The sequence below is a fragment of the Coenobita brevimanus genome, chromosome 1 (genome assembly GCF_032717465.1).
Source record: "Coenobita brevimanus isolate Jiangsu-jjx chromosome 1, ASM3271746v2, whole genome shotgun sequence".
Taxonomy (NCBI): domain Eukaryota; kingdom Metazoa; phylum Arthropoda; class Malacostraca; order Decapoda; family Coenobitidae; genus Coenobita; species Coenobita brevimanus.
In genome coordinates this window covers 58856953-58876269 of record NC_136954.1, presented here as the reverse complement: position 1 = coordinate 58876269, position 19317 = coordinate 58856953, and the positions used below count along the sequence as shown (strand labels likewise).

The 19317-nt window shown below is 40.5% G+C and overlaps 1 protein-coding gene across 1 annotated transcript in view; it reads right to left on the bottom strand.

The window, feature by feature from the left end:
• The window catches only part of LOC145396320 (GDP-D-glucose phosphorylase 1), a 48072-nt gene that overhangs the window by 1795 nt on the left and 26960 nt on the right, over positions 1-19317 (bottom strand). The window contains exon 8 of the mRNA XM_080269981.1: positions 5615-5748. Coding sequence (XP_080126107.1) covers positions 5627-5748 — 122 coding nt within the window. The 3' untranslated portion in view covers positions 5615-5626. The remainder of the gene's footprint in view (positions 1-5614; positions 5749-19317) is intronic.

The following is a 19317-nucleotide window of genomic DNA, read 5'->3' as shown; positions in this document are numbered from 1 at the left end:
AAACCCCAAGTATGTTTATGGATGATGCAGGATTAAGCTGGATATTATCAAACATTAGTGGATATTCCTGTGGAAGATTTTGTCAGGTTGATAGGTGTAAGACCTGAGTCTTTGATGCATTAAAAAAAAGATTACTATTACCCCAGTCAGTGACACGAGCGAAGTCAGACATTAGGTGTGCCATTGCCTCATCCCTTGTTTGTTGATGTAACTGCTGAGATGGACGTTGCTGTATTTCAGTGTATTTTTTAATGTTTTTATGTTATATTGTTAATTTAATGTTACTTTATGATTTAATGTGTTAACTGCAACCATTCAAAATAACTTTAGGATGTATTTAGAGTGAAAAATACACTAGGGGGGTGAGTTTTCTTATGGGTCTAGTCCCTAGCAGCTTATTTCCCATAAAGTCAGTGCCCCAACTTTGGCGGAATTAATTTTGGCGGCACTTGTCACGGTCCCTATTAGGCGCAAAACCTGGTGCCTTCTGTACTCAAAAACAGTCAAGTGTGTCTAAAAACAACAACAAATTATATTACTGGTGCCTCCCTTAACCCATTCAAGATGGACAGATGGCAATTCTAGGCAAAGCTGGAGTAAACGCAGTACAGTACAAGCCACCTACTACTATTTAATTTTTTTCATCATCATCATCATCATCATCTAATCCTGTGTTGCCCCATGAGAAGCATAGGAGTTCAGAAAGTGATCAGCCTCACTCATTCCTGAGTGGCATTACATGAGCAATAAATCCCAACCATCCCTTGGATATAAACCTAACCAGGCTCAATTTGACTGGAGCAACATAATTACCCACTAAATTACCAGGCGCCATAATCTGGTTATATGGTTACCATCCAGTGTAGTAACTGGTTTCCTTGTGTACACAAAACCGTTTGGCGTGTCACTCAGTGTAGAATTACCTGTAGACAGAAAGAAGAGGAAAGAATGAAGGAAAGAAAGACAAATGAGGAAGGAAGGAAAGAAAAAAGGAAGGAAGAGAGGAAAGGGCAGTCACTGATGAGCAGCACTACATCGAGTGAGTGGATGGTGAGCTCCCACACCTACCACTATTTTCTCCCCCTACTACAGTACAATACTCTACCATTATATTTCTCTTCCCTGTTCTCAGTATTCCTTTCTTCACTCTCCCATCAGTAAACACTGCACTATAGTCACGGCGCGCGACTCTAAAGGTTGTTATTATCATGCCTTGGCAACCTACCATTCAAAAGTGCGTTTGATTTCATGTATAATATGAGACACATGTGATTCCTGTATAGTATGTTTGTGTACAATAATATTTGTGTATAATATACTTGTGCATAATAATATGATTCGTGTATAATATGACACGAAATCGGACGCACTTTTGAATGTTAGGTTGCCAGGGTACAATAACTACAACCTCAGAATCGCGTGCCGCAACTATAGTATGTCACCAGTACTCACACACTGGTCATTTCAAAGACATTCTCCTTCATATACAGTACAGTACTGTACTCCTCTATTGTATCTTTCCACTTCATCCTTGGTTTTCCTCTTCTCACCCTCCCACATGTCAATCTTCATCATCATCATCATCCGGACCTTCTTTCCCACCATAGGGAAGGGTAAGGAGTAGCAAAATCCAGACAGCTAATGTTTGCCCAATTCAGTGGGCTCCATCAGATAGGTCAGAAAGTTTCACCATGTTCTGCAGCCTCACATATACCTATCTGATAGAGCCAATCTGAATGCCGTCACATTAAAAAGGGGTACCAAATCCCTGGTTATGCACTTCTCTGCACAAAATTCATCCATCCAGCTCAGTATCTCACCACTTCCTTAGCCTTGCCAACTTCCATACCTCTCTTCTTCACACACTCATCCAGCACATCCCTCCACCTTCTTCTTGGCCTACCTTGCCTCCTCCCTCTTTCAAATTCGCTTATAATCAGTAAACCCTTCAATATCTGATGTAACTAAGCCAAAGGGATGTCTGGAAAGTTGGTTTGTCCGGATACTGGGACACAGCCTCCTGGACAGATACGAGTACTTATGGACCCTAACCCAGCCTAACTTTGAAAGCCAACTAAATACCTCCCTACCGGACATGCATAGCACCTATTTAAGACCTTATTTACACAAATATGGGACAGAAAGCATGAAATAAATGAAAAGGAACCAGAGAATGAGGAATCAGAAGTATGGAAAATATTTAGCAGTGTACAAAGTACTTACAGCATGTCCATGGCCGTTATGAAGATTAACCTGCCTCCATTAAGGTTCTGGCAGTGGTGAAAATGCTCTTGAAGCATGTACAGTAATCCAGTGTTGTGCTGCACTTAATCCTTTGTACTATGAGTTATAATTTAACACTGCATTCTGTTCTTATTGTGCCACGCCAGTTTCAATCGCCAGTTTGCACTCCACACTTAATCCTTTGCACTCTAAATTCTAATTTCTTAACACTGCACAACACTGTAAATTCCCATGTGGTCTAGTGGCGAGGTATTGCAGTTTTTTCACTGTTTATTCACAAAAACGAGCATGTGCGGCATCCATTGTGATGAGCGTCTAGTCACGATGGTACTTAGGCAGTAACTGGGGAGGGGGGAAGGACGGGGTGAAGGGGTCGTGCGTAAACACAGCTGGTCGGCGCCGTGTGCCCAGTTCAGATCACTAGTGGACGAAAAATCGGATTTTTTTTTTCGTTTTTTGGCATTGGGGGTTCTGAAGGCCCAGGCCCAAAATGTCTGGGTAGTTGGGTGTCTGGTTATTGGGCATCCGGATATTAAAGGGATTACTTGTATACCTTTTTCACCACTCTATATGTCATCCATTCTCTCCACATTACCAAACCATCTCAGTACACTCTCATCAATTCTGGTGTCCACAGACTTCTTCACCCCATATCTTTCATGTACTTATATTGTATTATTCCGTATCCTATCAACTCTCTCTACTCAATGTACATTCCTCACCAGTCCGATCTACACTGCTCTTACTCATGACTTTTCATTTTCATGCCACACCATAGTCTCACATTCATATGTTAAAGGCAACAACACTCCTTCATGTGAGCCTCGTGCAGATGCAGCACTCAAGCTTCTGTTTCTTATCAAGGCCTGCATTGCACCAGCTACCTTCCTTCCTTGTGTCACTCTGCTTTCCACTTCTTTTCCACATTTTCCTTTCTTTTCTATCCCTGTACCCAGGTATTTGAGCTCTCTCATCAATTCCAGTTTCTCTCCATCATTGTAACATCACAATGGGAGTCACCTTCTCCCTCTCAATAACCATCACTTTACTCTTTTCTACATTTACTCTCAATGCACAATGCTCACAGACATCTACAAAACTCTGTATTAGTCTACCAAGCTCTTGTCCAGTATCCGCAAGTAGTACTGCATCATCAGCATACAACAAATTTGAGGCATTCCATCCAACACCATTCATTACCAACGTCATCCCTCTCTCCATTACTTGTGTTTTTACTTCTCTCATCAACCCATCCATATATACAGGGCCGGTCCTTCCCATATGCTCACTACACTCAGTGTGTAGGGCCTCAATCATTGGTGGGGCCTCCCATCCTCAGGATGTGTATTAAAAAAATAATAATAATAATAAAAAAAAATAAAAGTATGACGAGAACGGTGATTATATTGATTAATTGGTTCCACATACATCTATCTATCTATCTATAGCCCGACGCCCTAATCCCGCAAAGGGTGGCCGCAGACAAAACGCCTCCAAGTCACTCTGTCACCCACCATTTGACTCCCCTCCTTCCAACTCACCCCCCCCTCCCTCATATACCTCTCAACTCCATCCCTCCACCTCATCCTCGGTCTACCTCTCCCTCTCCCTCCCTCCACCTCACCTACATACACCCTCTTAGTCAGTCTTTCATTCTCCATTCTCTCCACATGTCCAAACCACCTCAGTGTATTTCTCCTAATCTTTTCAACCACATCCACATCTACCCCACAACGTTCCTTCACTTCTTCATTCGTCAACCTGTCCCTCCACGTCACTCCACATGCTCCTCTCAAGTAACTCATTTCCACTGCTCTCACTCTTGACTTGTTCCCCTCTTGCAAGGTCCACGCCTCGCTTCCATACGTCAGGGTAGGGATCACAATACCATCATGCAGTGACTTCTTAACTTCCATACTCACCTCCCTATTTCTCATCACTGCTTTCAGTGTACCAACAACCTTTCTTCCCTGCTGTACCCTTTCACGTACTTCATCCCCCAAAGTTCCATCCTTACTCATCACACTACCCAAGTACTTGAATGCACTCACATTCTCCATATCCTCACCATCCAATCTCACTGCACACTCTGTGACTTCATTCCTCTCAAACACCATAACTTTACTTTTGTTTACATTAACTTTCAGCTTCCTCCTCCTACACACTGTCCCAAATTCATTCACATACATGAAAACTGTATAAACAATTATATTGAATAATTGCATGCAAAAATTTTATTAGTCTTTTAAAGTAACAAAAAGTAGTGGTAATTAGATATTTGTTTAGTGGGATTTAACATTAAATTCTGATGGCAGTACTAAGTGCTGCACTGCAGGAGATCAGCTAAGTCGCTGACTGCTGCCCTTAGTCAGTAACATGACTATGCCACAATATGCCATTATTAAGCATTTTAGAATAAATTTTTCGTTCCAATGGTAGTAATTCATAATCTTGCAAAATATATAATGCCGTACCCTTTTTGCCACTATGGAGTTATATGGCAATGACCATTTCTGTTTTTATATATCTGAGTAATAATTATTTGTAAATTATAGTTTCACACAAAATATCATTATTTTATTTTTATTCAGAGAATAAATGTTTATGCAGTGCAAGTTTTTTACTTTACATTGCTCAGGATACGGGTGTAACTTGAGGGGTGAATATATAGGGTGGAGGGAAAAATGTAAACAAAGAGTGTGTGTGTGTGTGGGGGGGGGGGGCTCCAAAAGAGATCCAGTGTAGGGCCTCAGAAAAGCTAGGACCGGCACTGCATATATACATTGAACAACCATGGGGACATCATGAAACCTTGTCGCATGCCCCACAATGATTGTGAACCATTCAATTAGATGCCAATTTACCCTTACATATGCCTTACTACCATCACAAAAACTTTTAACGGCACCTAACAGCTTACCATCTACACTGTACATGTGCGAAACCTTCCACAATCCTTCTCTGTCTACTTTGTTGTATGCATTTTTCAGATCCATAAATGCCATTAACACCTTATTGTCCTTCTCACAAGCCTTCTCCACTATGTCTCACTGCTAATATTTGATCCACACATCCTCTGCCATTCCAACAGCCACCCTGTTCGTCACTTACTAGAACTTCTGACCTCTCTCTTACTTTCTTTATAATAATTCTTCCATACACCTTCCTTATCAACTCAATAGACTTATGCCACAATATTCCTTGCACTCACTTCGCTCACCTTTATTTTGGTACAGGGGTACAATCACAGCCTTTTCCCACTCTACTGGCACAGTTTCACTCATCCATGCCTTCTGACATATTTCCAAGAAGCACTTCATTCCACTTTCCCCACAACACTTAATATGAGCAAAATGTTATAACTACTCACCCAATAGTCTTTTCAACTGTGTTGAGAGAAGAGCTGAGCCACCTTTGGCTTGACATCTTCATAGTACTGGCAACACATGACACTGATCTGCTGCACAATCTCTGCTTCAGTTACCTCATTCCAGCTCTTGGAACCTGGAGAAAAAAAAGTCCTTACATGTACTTACTTCATCTCCACCTCAATACTGTACCCTAGTCCCTTCAACGTCCATACACCATTCTCTCTCACATTCATATACCATGTACAGTACAGCCAGATTATTAGATGTGGAAGCACTTCTCAGAATAGCTGTCTCTCTCTCTCACTAATGGTTTTCAGATATAGTGTTTCAAAGATTCAATTACATTAGGTTCTTTGGTAAGCACTGTAAGTGCTCTGACGAACTTGCTACAATTGTGCCTCCCCTTCACATATTGTCCTCACATACTCGGGCAGCTGGGAGCGCTCATGAACTCACACTCTCTCCCCCACACTGCAGAACCTCTGCTTATCAAAAAATTATCCCCAGAACTACTACTCTCTGGAATTCATTTCCTGGGAGCTGCTTCCCACAAACATTTAATCCACTTTTATTTAAATCCAGATGTTATAAATATTTTATGAATGGAGGATGCCTTTAGGCAAACGGACTTTTTTTTTATTTCCTTTGTTTTTTCTTCCTCCATACACTGTCTCAAAAAAACATAAAAAAAAGTAACTCTAGTCTTGCAGATGTGTCATCACCTCTAAATCGAGTCTCTTCTTTGACCCATTGGGTCATTGCATTTTTCATTGCTATATTAAACAGTATATTGCCCCATGAATCTTCACTACCTCCTGAGTCCCACTCCTCTCAATTCACCTCTTTACAATTAAAATCATCCACCAAGATCATATTGCTGCTTTCTCAATCACTTTCTGTAGGTGTCTAACCATGTCTGACAACATCTCCTGGTATTCAGCCTCATTCTATGCCCTTGTCTTAGGAGGGACATGCACTACTGAGATGTCTCCCACCTTTCCCTTTAGTTTCATGTTTATCATTTCTGCCCTACCTTCTCCCAGTTCCACATTGTCCACATTTATGCTGTTCTCCACTGCTATAATCATGCCTACTCCCACTTTTTCTTTTATATCTCTTCTCCATAGTTTGCATTTACCATATCCCACATGGGTATCAATATACTCTCTTAAACTTGGTCTCTACTAAGCACACAATATCTGGCTCATTTACCTCAAAAAATCATTTATTTCTAGCCTTGCCGAGCTTAAGCCATCTACATTAGCACATGCCACTCTCAACCTTCTTACGTTGTTTTTTATTCTGTCCTTCTCCCTTCCTCTCTCCGTCAGTACCACTTCCTCTATTTCCGATCCATAACTCTCTAATAGAATTCTGTCTTCTCTTCCTCTGTTCTCTAGCTGTTTTTTCCCTTAGCTTCCTTGACTAACTCCTTTATTTTGGCTTTTTCTTCCTCATTTGCATCTCTTCTTATCCAAACATCCTTGAATCCCTCCTCAACTGCTAGTTTCCACGTCTTGTTAATAATCTCATCTACCGTGACCTGTGACCAAAACTTAACTTTTAGTGGCCGTGCCCCTCCCTCCTCGTATCTGCTAAGCCTAAACACTTCTTCAACCTCTTTTTGAGCTTCGCTGTCGCGCTCCATAACTATTGATCCTATCTCCTTGTCATGAATTCATGAGACAGTGTATTCTACAAATCCATGACATTGTACTCGGGTGAGAAAACCACGAACTCTAGTGGAATTCCCACTGTGTATCACTCAGTTTAACCGTCCTCGTATGCACTTCGATTGGGATAGTTTTTCAGAATATTCGTCACTGCTCCAAAAGTGACTGTTCCTATTCGCGACAGTTGCGCTTCACTCAGTGATTTTATTGTGTGTGTATATCGTTCGCCCTCTCTCCGTTGACCATTGAAGTTAGGCCACACCCACTTCCGACAAACATGCCCGCTCTCACTCCCATACCCAGCTTTGTTAAGTGTCAGCTTTGGACCACCTCATGAGTAGGATCGTTTGTGTCCACCGTAGAGAGCAGCGTCTCCGTTGTACAGTGATTTCCTGGATCTCCACCTAGACGGTGATCAGCGAAGTGAGCTAAGCAGCAAATAGTAGTGCCTGGTGTTCAACAGACAGACGCCCAGTCTTTCGTAGCTTCAGCTCCGTTCCCTCCACTGACCAATATTTCCAATCTTTTTCTAGGCTTAAGTCTGATTAGCTTTTGAATGAGTGAGTGAGTGTATTTCCTTTGTTATTTGAATTCACGAGTCCCCCTGTGACCGTGAATTCCCCTTTTGAATTCATTTTGAAATTCATGTAACGTAAATTTATTTTATTATAATCAATAAATTTACAGTTCTTCTCTCTGAGCTCATTTAACTGTGTTAATGGTGTTTCATTTCTCCACATTGAGCTTACTTTAGTCTGCTGCTCCTAGTTTGCCCAAGTTCCTTGCATTATTCACAATTAGTATTTAAGCCAGTTCTTCCATATTAAAACTTAAATCAGTTGTGCGAGCTAAGAGTTAAGCACCAGCAAGGACCTGTCCATTATTAGTATTAGTTATTGATTGTCAGGGGGTAAGAATACTTTCTCAGAGGCTAACAGTACTAACAATTAGCATTCGTGAGTAGATTAGTCTCTGCAGTGTACTGTTGGGAAAGTTTATAAAATTCTCATCTTTAGAGAACTGGCGAAGTAAGCCACATAAAGTAAAACTCACTATTTGATTTTCACAAGTCAATTCTTTGTCTTTACTTTTGAGTAATATCAAGCATTTTATTTCCTAAATTCAAATCCTCCCGTGACACTCCTTTCCCCTTCCCAGTTCTTCTCTTTCCCTTACTGATCTTCATCCATCCATCCATCATCCAGTCCTACATTGCCCCATGAGAAGCATAGGAGCCCGGGGCTAGGCAGTTGATCCCGACATTTAAGATGAGAGTGACCAGCCTCACTCATCCCTGAGTGGCATTACATGAGCAATCAACCCCAACCATCCCTTGGATATAAACCTTCACCGGCTCAATTCGATTGGAGCGCAATAATTACCCACTAAACCACCAGGCGCCAAAATTTGGTTGTATGGTTACCACCCAGCGTAGTAAATGGTTTCCTTGTGTACAGGAAACCATTTGGCTTGTCACTCAGTGTAGAGTCACCCACAGGCAGAAGGAAGAGGAAAGAATGATGGAAAGAAAGACAGAAGAGAGAGTGTAAAGTTACCTGTAGGCAGAAGGACAAGGAAAGAATGAAGGAAAGGAAGACAGAAGAGGATGGAAGGAAAGAAGGATGGAGGAGAGGAAGGGCAGACACCCAACAGCAGCACTACATCGAGTGAGTGGATGGTGAGTGCCCCCACCTACCACAAACTAACATGGGTTTTTCTTTCAATCCTGAAATTACCACACTTTTTTCTTATCTGCTACATCCCTGACCTGAGATTCTCTACTTTTCAGTGCCTTAACCACTTCCTTCTCCACCTTTTCCTGGTTTTCCTTTCTTTGTTGTTCTAAAATCTCCTTAAGACTCATTTTTTTCTTCCTCTTGAATTTTCTTACACCCTTTGTGTTTTCTGATTTCCTTGATATGTCCATCGTGCATCCTAGTTTTTTATTCACGTTATTCAGGCTTACATTTCATCTTGTCCCTTTCCTCTTCCAGCCTCTTATCTTCCCGTTTCAGCTCTTTTATTTCACGTGTGGCTGAGTCATTGCTCGCTTTTAATTCTGATGCCTTTCTCTCTTGGCTAAAACTGCGTGAGCAGATGCTCTCTAACCCATTTTTCAACTCCTTTATCTCCTCCTCCTGTTTTGATGTCCAGTCCTATAATTCCCTAATTACTGCCCATACCTGTGACTGAGTTCCAAATGATGGAAGGGAACGTGGCACCAAGAGATGAGCTATACAGGCATGGAAGATATACAACTTTGGGAAAGCAAACTTTACACGACTGAGGAAATTTCTCGAAGAAGCGAACTGGAGCGAATTCAGGGAAACATGAGAGACGCAAAAGATGTGGGATGTCTTTCTAGGCATATACAACTTCACAGTGGAAAAGAATGTGCCAAAAGTAAGTGGAAGAGAGAGCTGTAAAAAGGATTGGTTCAACAAAAGGTATATGATAGCAAAACGAAAAAGGGATCTGGCAAGGAAGAAATGGAGAAAGAGAGGTAACAAGAGAACAAAAGAAGAATTCAAAAGAACTAGAAATGAATATACAATAATCCATAGAGAGGAAGAAAGAAATTTTTAAAGAGGTATAACTGACAAATGTATGGGGGGCCTAACTTGTTTTATAGGTCTGTCAGTGGCAAATTGAAACACGAGGAAGAAATTAATAAACTGAAAATAAAAAGGTCTACAAAGATGCAGTAATGCAAGCTGAAATAATGAACAAAAGTTCCCAATTGGTTTTCACATAAGTGATTTTGTGGAGGGGGAGGGAGTGACTAGACGTGCAGTGCTAAAAAATATAAAAGTGGGAGTGCAGGAAGTGTATAAATTACTGGAAACCCAAGATGCAAGGAAGGCTCTGGGGCCTGATGGGATCTCTAATTGGATGCTAAAGGAATGCAGAGAGCAACTGGAGGATAAGATTCACGGTTTAATTGTGTGTTCTCTGGAAGCGAGTGCCTTGGGAATGGAAGAGAATCAATTTGGTACCAATTTACAACAAAGGGAACAAGGAAGAACCCCCAAATTATAGACCAGTGCCCTGACCAGCATGGTCACAAAATTGTGCGAGAGAATCTTGAAAGACAGATAGATAAAATATCTGGAGGAGATTGGGATTTTAGTAGAAAGTCAGTTTGGATTCAGGAATGGAAGACTGTGTATCTCACTTGTTGAGCTTCTACTCAAAGGAGACTGACATGCTACAGAAGAGAGATAGTTGGGTGGACTGTGTATACCTAGATATGGAGAAAGTCTTTGACAATGTACCCCATATGCGATTAATGTGGAAATTGCAGCACACAGGCAGACTAAAGGGGAACCTCTTGGAACATATAAAAGACTTCATGACAGACAGACAAATGAGGACAGTAATGAAGGACAGGATGTCAGGGTGAAGGGAAGTAATAAACGGAGTCCCGCAGGACTCAGTGCTGGCGCCCATAATGTTCCTGATCTAATAAACAATACAGTGGATGGAATGAACAGTTATGGAAGCATGTTTGCAGACGATGCAATAATGGTGAATGTAGGGAAGAGTAAAGTGATGGTCTTTGAGAGAGGTGAAGTCAGTGAATGTACAGCGAGGTTGAATGGTGAAAAATTAGAAAATGTGAGTACGTTTAAGTACTTGGGTAATGTGATGAGTAAGGATGGAGGTTTGGAGGGTGAAGTGCTTGAAAGGGTACACCAGGGAAGAAAGGTTGCTGGTTCTTTGAAAGCAGTGATAAGAAACAGGGAAGTGAGCATGGAAGTGAAAAAGTTACTACATGACAGTATCGGGATACCAACTCTAACACATGGAAGTGAAGCTTGGACGTTGTTGGAAGGACACATCAAGAGTGAGAGCTGTGGAAATGAGTTATTTAAGAGGAGCCTGTGGAGTCACATGGATAGACAGGCTGACAAATGAGGATATAAAGGAGCGTCGTGGTGTGGATGTGGATGTGATAGGAAGTGTTAGGAGGAATATACTGAGGTGGTTTGGCCATGTGGAGAGGATGGAGGGTGAAAGACTGACGAAGAGAGTGTATGTGAGTGAGGTGGAGGGGAGGAGAGGGAAGGGGAGGCCGAGGATTAGATGGAGGGATGGGGTGGAGAGGTATATGAGAGAGAGGGGTGTGAGTTGGGAGCAGGGCAGTGAAATGGCAGGGGACAGGGCGACGTGGAGGCGATTTGTTTGTGGCCACCCCGAATGGGATTGAGGTGTCTGGCAATAGATAGATAGCAATAATCATGAGGAAAGCTGAAATGGAAGAGGACTGCAAAATGCTGCAGGGAGATCTGGACAGGATTTACAATCAGAGCTGGGTACGGGAAATGAGATTCAATGATAAAAAATGCAAACTACTGGAAATGGGTAAAAGAACTACGAGGCCATCACTGAATTATTCAATGGGAAAGGAGCCAATCACAAAAGTGAGAGTAGAGAAGGACCTGGGAGTGTGGGTCCAGGATAATTTGCCACCTAAAAAACACATAAAAGATTGTCTGTGACATATGACAAACTTAAAAGTGGCATTTCAATACATGGACGAGGATATGATGAAAAAATTTAGTGGCTCTAATCCATCCAAGGTTAGAATATGCGGCAGAGGTGTGGACTCCACATAAAAAGAAAGATAACTGGTATAAATAACATTAAGAGAATACAAAGAACAGCAACCAAGATGGTCTCTAGCCTGACAGATCTAGGCCTATCGTACAAAGGAAAAACTGGAAAAGCTGGGGCCGCCTTCCTTAGAAGAAAGAAGAAAGAGGGGCAATGTAATTGCAGTGTTCAGGGCCATGATGGAAGTAAATTAAATTGACAGAAATGACCTGTTTGTATGGGACAGGGGAAATACAAGAGGACATGGAAAGAAATTGAAAAATGACCTGTTTGTATGGGATAAGGGAAAAACAAGAGGACATGGAAAGAGATTGAAAAAGACAAGTTGCTTGAAAGATATCAAGAAATACAGTTTTCCACACAGATGCACTGACCTGTGGAACAGCCTGGACAAAGAGATCGTCCAGTTCAAAAACTTAAACGAGTTTAAAGCAAAGTTTGACCAACTGAGACATGCAGATGGGACCCCACAAGCTTAGCTCATTTCCTGTATATCACAACTTGGTAAACACTCCCAGACTTTAGTGATGAGTGAAGCCACACCATGGCAAACCACACACCATACCACTCTTACTTCACATCCATTCATCCATCAGCCAATTCTATGTTGCCCCATTAGAAGGGGAGGAGCCCTGGGCTAGGCAAGCTGGTCCTGATATTTAAGATGAGAGTGACCAGCTTCATTCATCCCTGAGTGGCATTATGTAAGCAATAAACCCTAACCACTCCTTGGATATAGACTTACACAAGCTAATTCTGACTGGAGCACCTTAATTACTCACTAAACCACCAGGTGCCAAATATTTCGTTATATGGTTACCACCCAGCATAGTAAATGGTTTCCTGTACAGGAAACCATTTGGCTTGTCACTCTGTGTAGAGTCATCCACAGGCAGAAGGAAGAGAAAGAATGAAGGAAAGAATGACAGAAGAGGGGGTGTAAAGTAACCCATAGGCAGGCGTGGGGCGATTACAGGGGTATTGTAATCGATTATGATTATGATTACTTTGCAAACTTCAAATGACGATTACGATTATGATTACAGTAAAAGTAAGAGTAATTGATTATGATTACATAAGAAGTAATCATGATTACTGTGGTGGAGGGTAGTGGGAGGCTGGGGTAGGGAGGGTGTGGCCTTGGAACCATCTGATACTGGTTCAGGGTACGGGTAGGGGTCAGGAGGGGTGGGGTGGTGGGGAGGGCTGCCAGGGGGCCATGAGGGGTGTGGGGGAGAGTGTATGGGTGCTTGAGTACACTTGTACTGACCACAGCCAGCCTTTAGGGAGCATCACACTGTCAAGAAGTACTAAAAACAGTCAAATAATGTGTAAATAATGCATAAATAATTGTGAATACCTAAACAGACATAAGTTTGTTAGGAAATAAGTACAGTAGAACCTTTCTCATTCGGACTATATGGGGGGAAGGGTTGTCCGAATTAGCAGATTGTCCAGACCATCAGGGTAATCTCCAGTTCATACCAAAAACTATCAACATATGGTATGTTTGTTATTTATTAACATATGTGGCATATGTCAACCCTACGTAACTGCAAAAGATGAAAGGAAACTAAAATAACCAAACTAATCATGTACGATAGTTTTGTATTGCATAATTTACAGGTAAGGCCATGACAAGAAACTAGCCTACATTTTAAACTGTAGAAAGCGACTAAGGCCCATGTAGGCAAAAAAATAAATGAATTAATTAACAGTAATATTTGGAATAAAAATAAAACTTATGTAGGCAAAAAATACATTGTCATCTTTGGCACACTGATAACGCACACATGGGCAAGAAGCTAATGTTTGATGTACAAGTAAAGCACATTTAAGTACAAAAAATAACCTACAGTAATCATTAAACACTGCAGAATATTCTGACCCATTTTTGTGTAAGCAAACTCCTCCTTTTAACACCTTTATTCATTGCAGAAGCTACACTTGCATTAAGGGGCATGGTAAGGAGGATTAACTTTTGAAATACAGCGTAAAAATATAAATGGTTGGTGAACTAGCTGATGGAACGAATGCTAGCGTGTGTTTAAACAGGCGCCCATCTTGCGACTTAGCATGATCCGAGACTAAACGAATGACAATCGCTTTCCGCGCCAATACTGAAAATGACTTTAGAATTACTTTCAACATATTTTTGGAGCTTATTAGTTTTAAATTTTGTCCAAATTAACAGAAATCCGGATTAAAGGGGTCCAGACCAAAGAGGTTCTACTCATGGAAAACATAAAATAAGCCGATCTTCATTAGTTACTTTCTTTTGTTTTTTTGCTATTTTAGTTGTAATATTGTGTTCATACGGTATTGTGAATTAGTGAGAGAAACAAAGACACACTCAACACTTATTTTGGCGCGAGATATCATCCCCCTTCCCTCCACCACCAACGCCAACACACCACTGCGACCTTGAACATGCTTTGCCCAGCCGCCACGCACCTTCTCCCTCACACCACACCACCACCACCAAATCGCCAACAGGGAGTAAGTACATGCTTTTTATGTGTTTTTTTGTCATTTGTGATTGATTTGTAATGTGGGGAAAATCGATTTTCCTGAAAATAAACCGGTTCTGGGATGTGGATAGGTCTAACCATGCCTGGTGCCTAGGGGTTAAGTAAATAGCTGAAGTTAGTTTTTAAAAGCAAAAACATCGTCCAGTAATATAAACCTGATATTTTCTAGGGATATATATATATATATATATATATATGTTATATGTAAATCATTTTAATAAGAATTGGCTGCGTACGGAAGAACATAGGGTTAAGCTCTGCAGAACCTATGGCGACTGTTACTTTGGATAAAAATATACTGTACAGTGCTATGTCCAGTAAGTTGTTCCTTTATTTTTTTGCCAATTTGCAATACAAATGTGTTTTAAAAATTCAAGCAGTGAGACTTTTCTTCACTTTGTCCTTGACCCTTTCATTCTATTAACTTTTCTACCAACTGAGATCTTCCCAGGTGATATTATTCTAGCTTCGGTACCATATTATATGGAAGCTTCTATGTGATAACCTACAATTCACTTTTGTTTTCACATTACTGTACTTATGAACTTTTATGGTGTATATTTGACTGCTTGACACTGAACTACAGTATTTTATTCTTGACGAGTATTTGCGGAAGAATAAATTATCCAGAGCCTTGTAATCGTAAAAGTAACTGTGATTACAATTACAATATGAGAGTACTCAATTACGATTATGATTACTTTGAAAAAATGCCTAAGTAATCGATTATGATTACGATTACACAAAAGTCTGTACAGTAATTGATTACAATCAATTACGATTACAGATTACAACTACCCCATGTCTGCCCATAGGCAGAAGGAAGAGGGAAGAATGAAGGAAAGAAAGACAGAAGAGGATGGAAGGAAGAAAGGAAAGAGCAGACACCCAAAGCAGTACTACATGGAGTGAGTGGATTGTGAGCACCCCCACCTATTACACAATACAAAATAACCCTCACACAACACACCAAGAGCATTACTCGAAGGACCCTGAAGCTCCTGCATGAAGTACCCTTGTATTGCATTAATTCGTGGTTCAAAATACTTGCTCTCACCTTCAAACTCATTCATATATACCAGTACCCTTTCACTGCCCTATCTGGTAATTGAGAAAGATGCCTTCATGCAGTGGCATCGACACAGTTGGAACGAAGAGTACAGTGCCAAGTTATACAAACAACCCTCAATCTATCCTCCAAAATTGGGGAGACAGTATACTACTGGAATGGGGCAACTTCAGCCTATACTCTTCGAAATTCACGTTTCAAATGAATTCATGGCTGCTACCATACATCTACTACTACTACTGCTACAACTACAGGTATACCTCAATAATGGCCAAACCCCAGTTTACCAATGGGTTTTGATTATTATTATTTTCTTTTACGGATTTTGAAGAAATTTATACTAAAATTGTGTTTTGGATGATTTATAAACTATTTTTAGACTTAGATTAATGTGTTTTAGCCACAGGTGGGGTGAACATTGTCATTTTCAGGTACTGTTTACTAAGCTTGATTTTTTCCAGACTTAAATTTGACAATTTTCAGATTTTATTTGTTGGTTTTAGTGACTTATTTACAGGTGTTAGGCATAGGTTAGCTTCTATTACAGCTGTTAGGCCATTTAGATTGGCCTTAAAGTTGTTTTTGGAATCATTCGGGTGGGTATAGGACTTCACTGGGGGGAAACCCAAGGCTCAAAAATGCATCCCTATACTTTACATGTTAAATCTGCCCTGAGATACAATACCCCACCTAACGATGGGTTTTTACATGTTAAATCCACCCCAAGATACGATACTCCACTTAATGATGGGTTTTTACTTAATCAATTGCACCATTAACCTGCGGTATACCTATACTACTACAGTTCTACCACCCTGTCTATATCCATACAACCATACCATTTAAACATTCTTTTCTAACTTATTATCAAGAGACACAAGTGATTTCTCATTACCACTGAGTTCAGCCTCTTTAAAACACTTGAAATTAATGAAGTAATAATAATAATAATAATAATGAAAATAACAATAATAATAATAATAATAATAATAAAATAACAATAATAATAATAATAATAATAATAATGAAAATAATACTAATAAATATAACAACAATAATAATAATCATCATCGTCATCATGAAAATAATAATAATAACAGTAATAATAATAATAATAATAATAATAATAATTTGGTAGGTGGGGGCACTCACCATCCACTCACTCGATGTACTGCTGCTCTTGGGTTTCTGCCCTTTCCTTTCCTCCATCCTTCTTTCCTTCCATCCTCTTTTGTCTTTCAATCCCATCCTTCTGTCTATGGGTGACTTCACACTCCTTCTTCTGTCTTTCTTTCCTTCATTCTTTCCTCTTCCTTTTGCCTATGGGTGACTACTCTGAGTGACAAGCCAAATGGTTTCCTGTACACCAGGAAACCATTTACTATGCTGGGTGGTAACCATATAACCAAATTATGGTGCCTGGTGGTTTAGTGGGTAATTACAGAGCTCCAAACAGATTAAGCCGGTGAAGGGGTGGTTGGGGTTTATTGCTCATGTAATGCCATTGAGGGAAGAGTGAGGCTGGTCACTCTCATCTTAAATGTCAGGACCAACTTGCCTAGCCCCGGGCTCCTATGCTCCTCATGGGGCAATGTAAGATTGGACGATGGATGGATGGACATTACTCACTCGATGTAATGCTGCTCTCAGGTGACTGCCCTTCCCTTTCTTCCCTCATTCTTTCCATCCTTCCTCTTCTGTCTTTCTTTCCTTCATTCTTTCCTCTTCCTTCTGTCTACAGGTGACTCTACATTTAGTGACATGCCAAATGGTTTCCTGTACACCAGGAAACGATTTACGACACTGGGTGGCAACCATATAACCAAATAATGGCGCCTGGCGGTTTAGTGGGTAATTATGGGGCTCCAATCGGCTTGAGCCAGTGCAGGTTTATATCCAAGGGATGGTTGGGGTTTATTGCTCATGTAATGTCATTCAGGGATGAGTGAAGCTGGTCACTCTCACCTTAAATGTCAGGACCAACTTGCCTAGCCCCAGGGTCCTGCGCTCCTCATGGGGCAACACTGGATTGAATGATGATGATGATGATGATGAATTTATTTGAGTCATATATGTGCTGAATTATCCTACGATATACTGTAGTTAATTCGAAAAACCAAAGTAAAAATTTGGATATATAAGCCTTCAAAGTTGTACAAAAAGAAGCTGATGGCAGTGCGAGTCTTGAGTGGCCGTGATGTCATAAACCCGCCAAGCCTGGAGAAAAAACAAGACTGATCCCCAACTAAGCTGTGACTGTGGTTCTGCTGATTAGCCAAGCTATGTTTCATCATGGCCATGTCAGAAAAATAACCATCATTGGTGCTTTGTTCCACTGTGCAAGAACACAAGTAGAATTGCACCAGAAAAAAAAGATTCATCTCTGTTAAAAGAGACATGAAAACAAGCAAGCTGTGGTGGCAAGCTGCGCATCAGGAGTACCCCACCACAAAGGGCAACTCCTACTGTTGTCAGGTGGTGTGAGGAAATACCAAATTGGCTGTCATTTAGCAAATCGGCACTTTTAAATGGAATACTGTACAGTATGTAATTTTTATCACCATTTAGGTTCATGCACACTGAAATCCGGTCAAAAATTTGTGCCTAATATGACTATTAATAAAAAATAAGGTTTCACACCTAAAATATGCTAAAGTTGGCAGATATTTATCCTTCAGAACATCAACATGCATAGACAGACTTCCATTTTGCATAAATACAGCTTTAAAGCACAAATAAATGTACAGTATTTGCATTGTACATCAATATTTAAATAAAACAGAAGTCTGTCAAGGTGAGCTATCAAGCTAGAGGTGAAACACTTCCACAAACTTTAGCAAGTTTTTGCTCTGAATCCAGAATTTTTATTAATAGTCAAATTAAACACAATTTTTGACTGGACTTCCGATAATTAGGTGTGTATGGACCTATATGTGATAAAAATTATAATAGCCTAACATATATAGCTTAACCTAACAGTCACCTGTCAAGCAAAACCAACCCTAATTATGGCTTACGTCACTGGTAGGGATGTGAAATTTTTTTTCTCCAGATCAGCCTGGCTGTTACCAAAAAGATGTTCAAACTTCACCAGTACATAAAACCAAGATATCTGATAGCCAAATACTACACAGAGATCTAGTTGTCCACGGTCAGGCCTATCGAGGAGGAAAAAACTGTGAAATATTTCAGTTTCTGTGACATCTTCCCCACATATTACTGCCCAGTTTCAAGACTATATGCCCCTGGAGTCAGGACCTAGCAATACTTATGCTGATTCAGTTCATAAATCACTTCATTACAGGAACTTTATTAAATCTAATCTCTGTGCCACCGAGCTGTCCTACAGGTACCTTGTGGCAAGGTTCACCATCATTACCAGCCTCTCTAAAACCAAAAAAGAACTCTTCACCAAAGCACAAGCACAGCATGCTTCATCTTTAACAGAGCTATCACACTGTCTTACATACCTAGCATGATAATAACGGCTGAATATCATAGAAATCTTACCTGTACTGACGTATGATTCCGAGACATTGCTGTGGGTGGCGGTCAGCTATGGCCTTGGTATGGGTTGTGATGTCATAGAGAGGGTGCATGTTTCGCACGAGGTAATATAATCTCCAACTCTGACTATTATTTTCATAAATATTAAATTGGAGAGAAAAAATAATAATAGTCTGATGATTACAAGTGACGATTTTATTACTTTATGCAACTTGTACACAACTGTCAACCAGTCCATTAACCCCTAAAAGATGGATGTCTGCGTATGCTGTCTGAGGGTACCAAGGCCAAAAAGATGGGTGTCT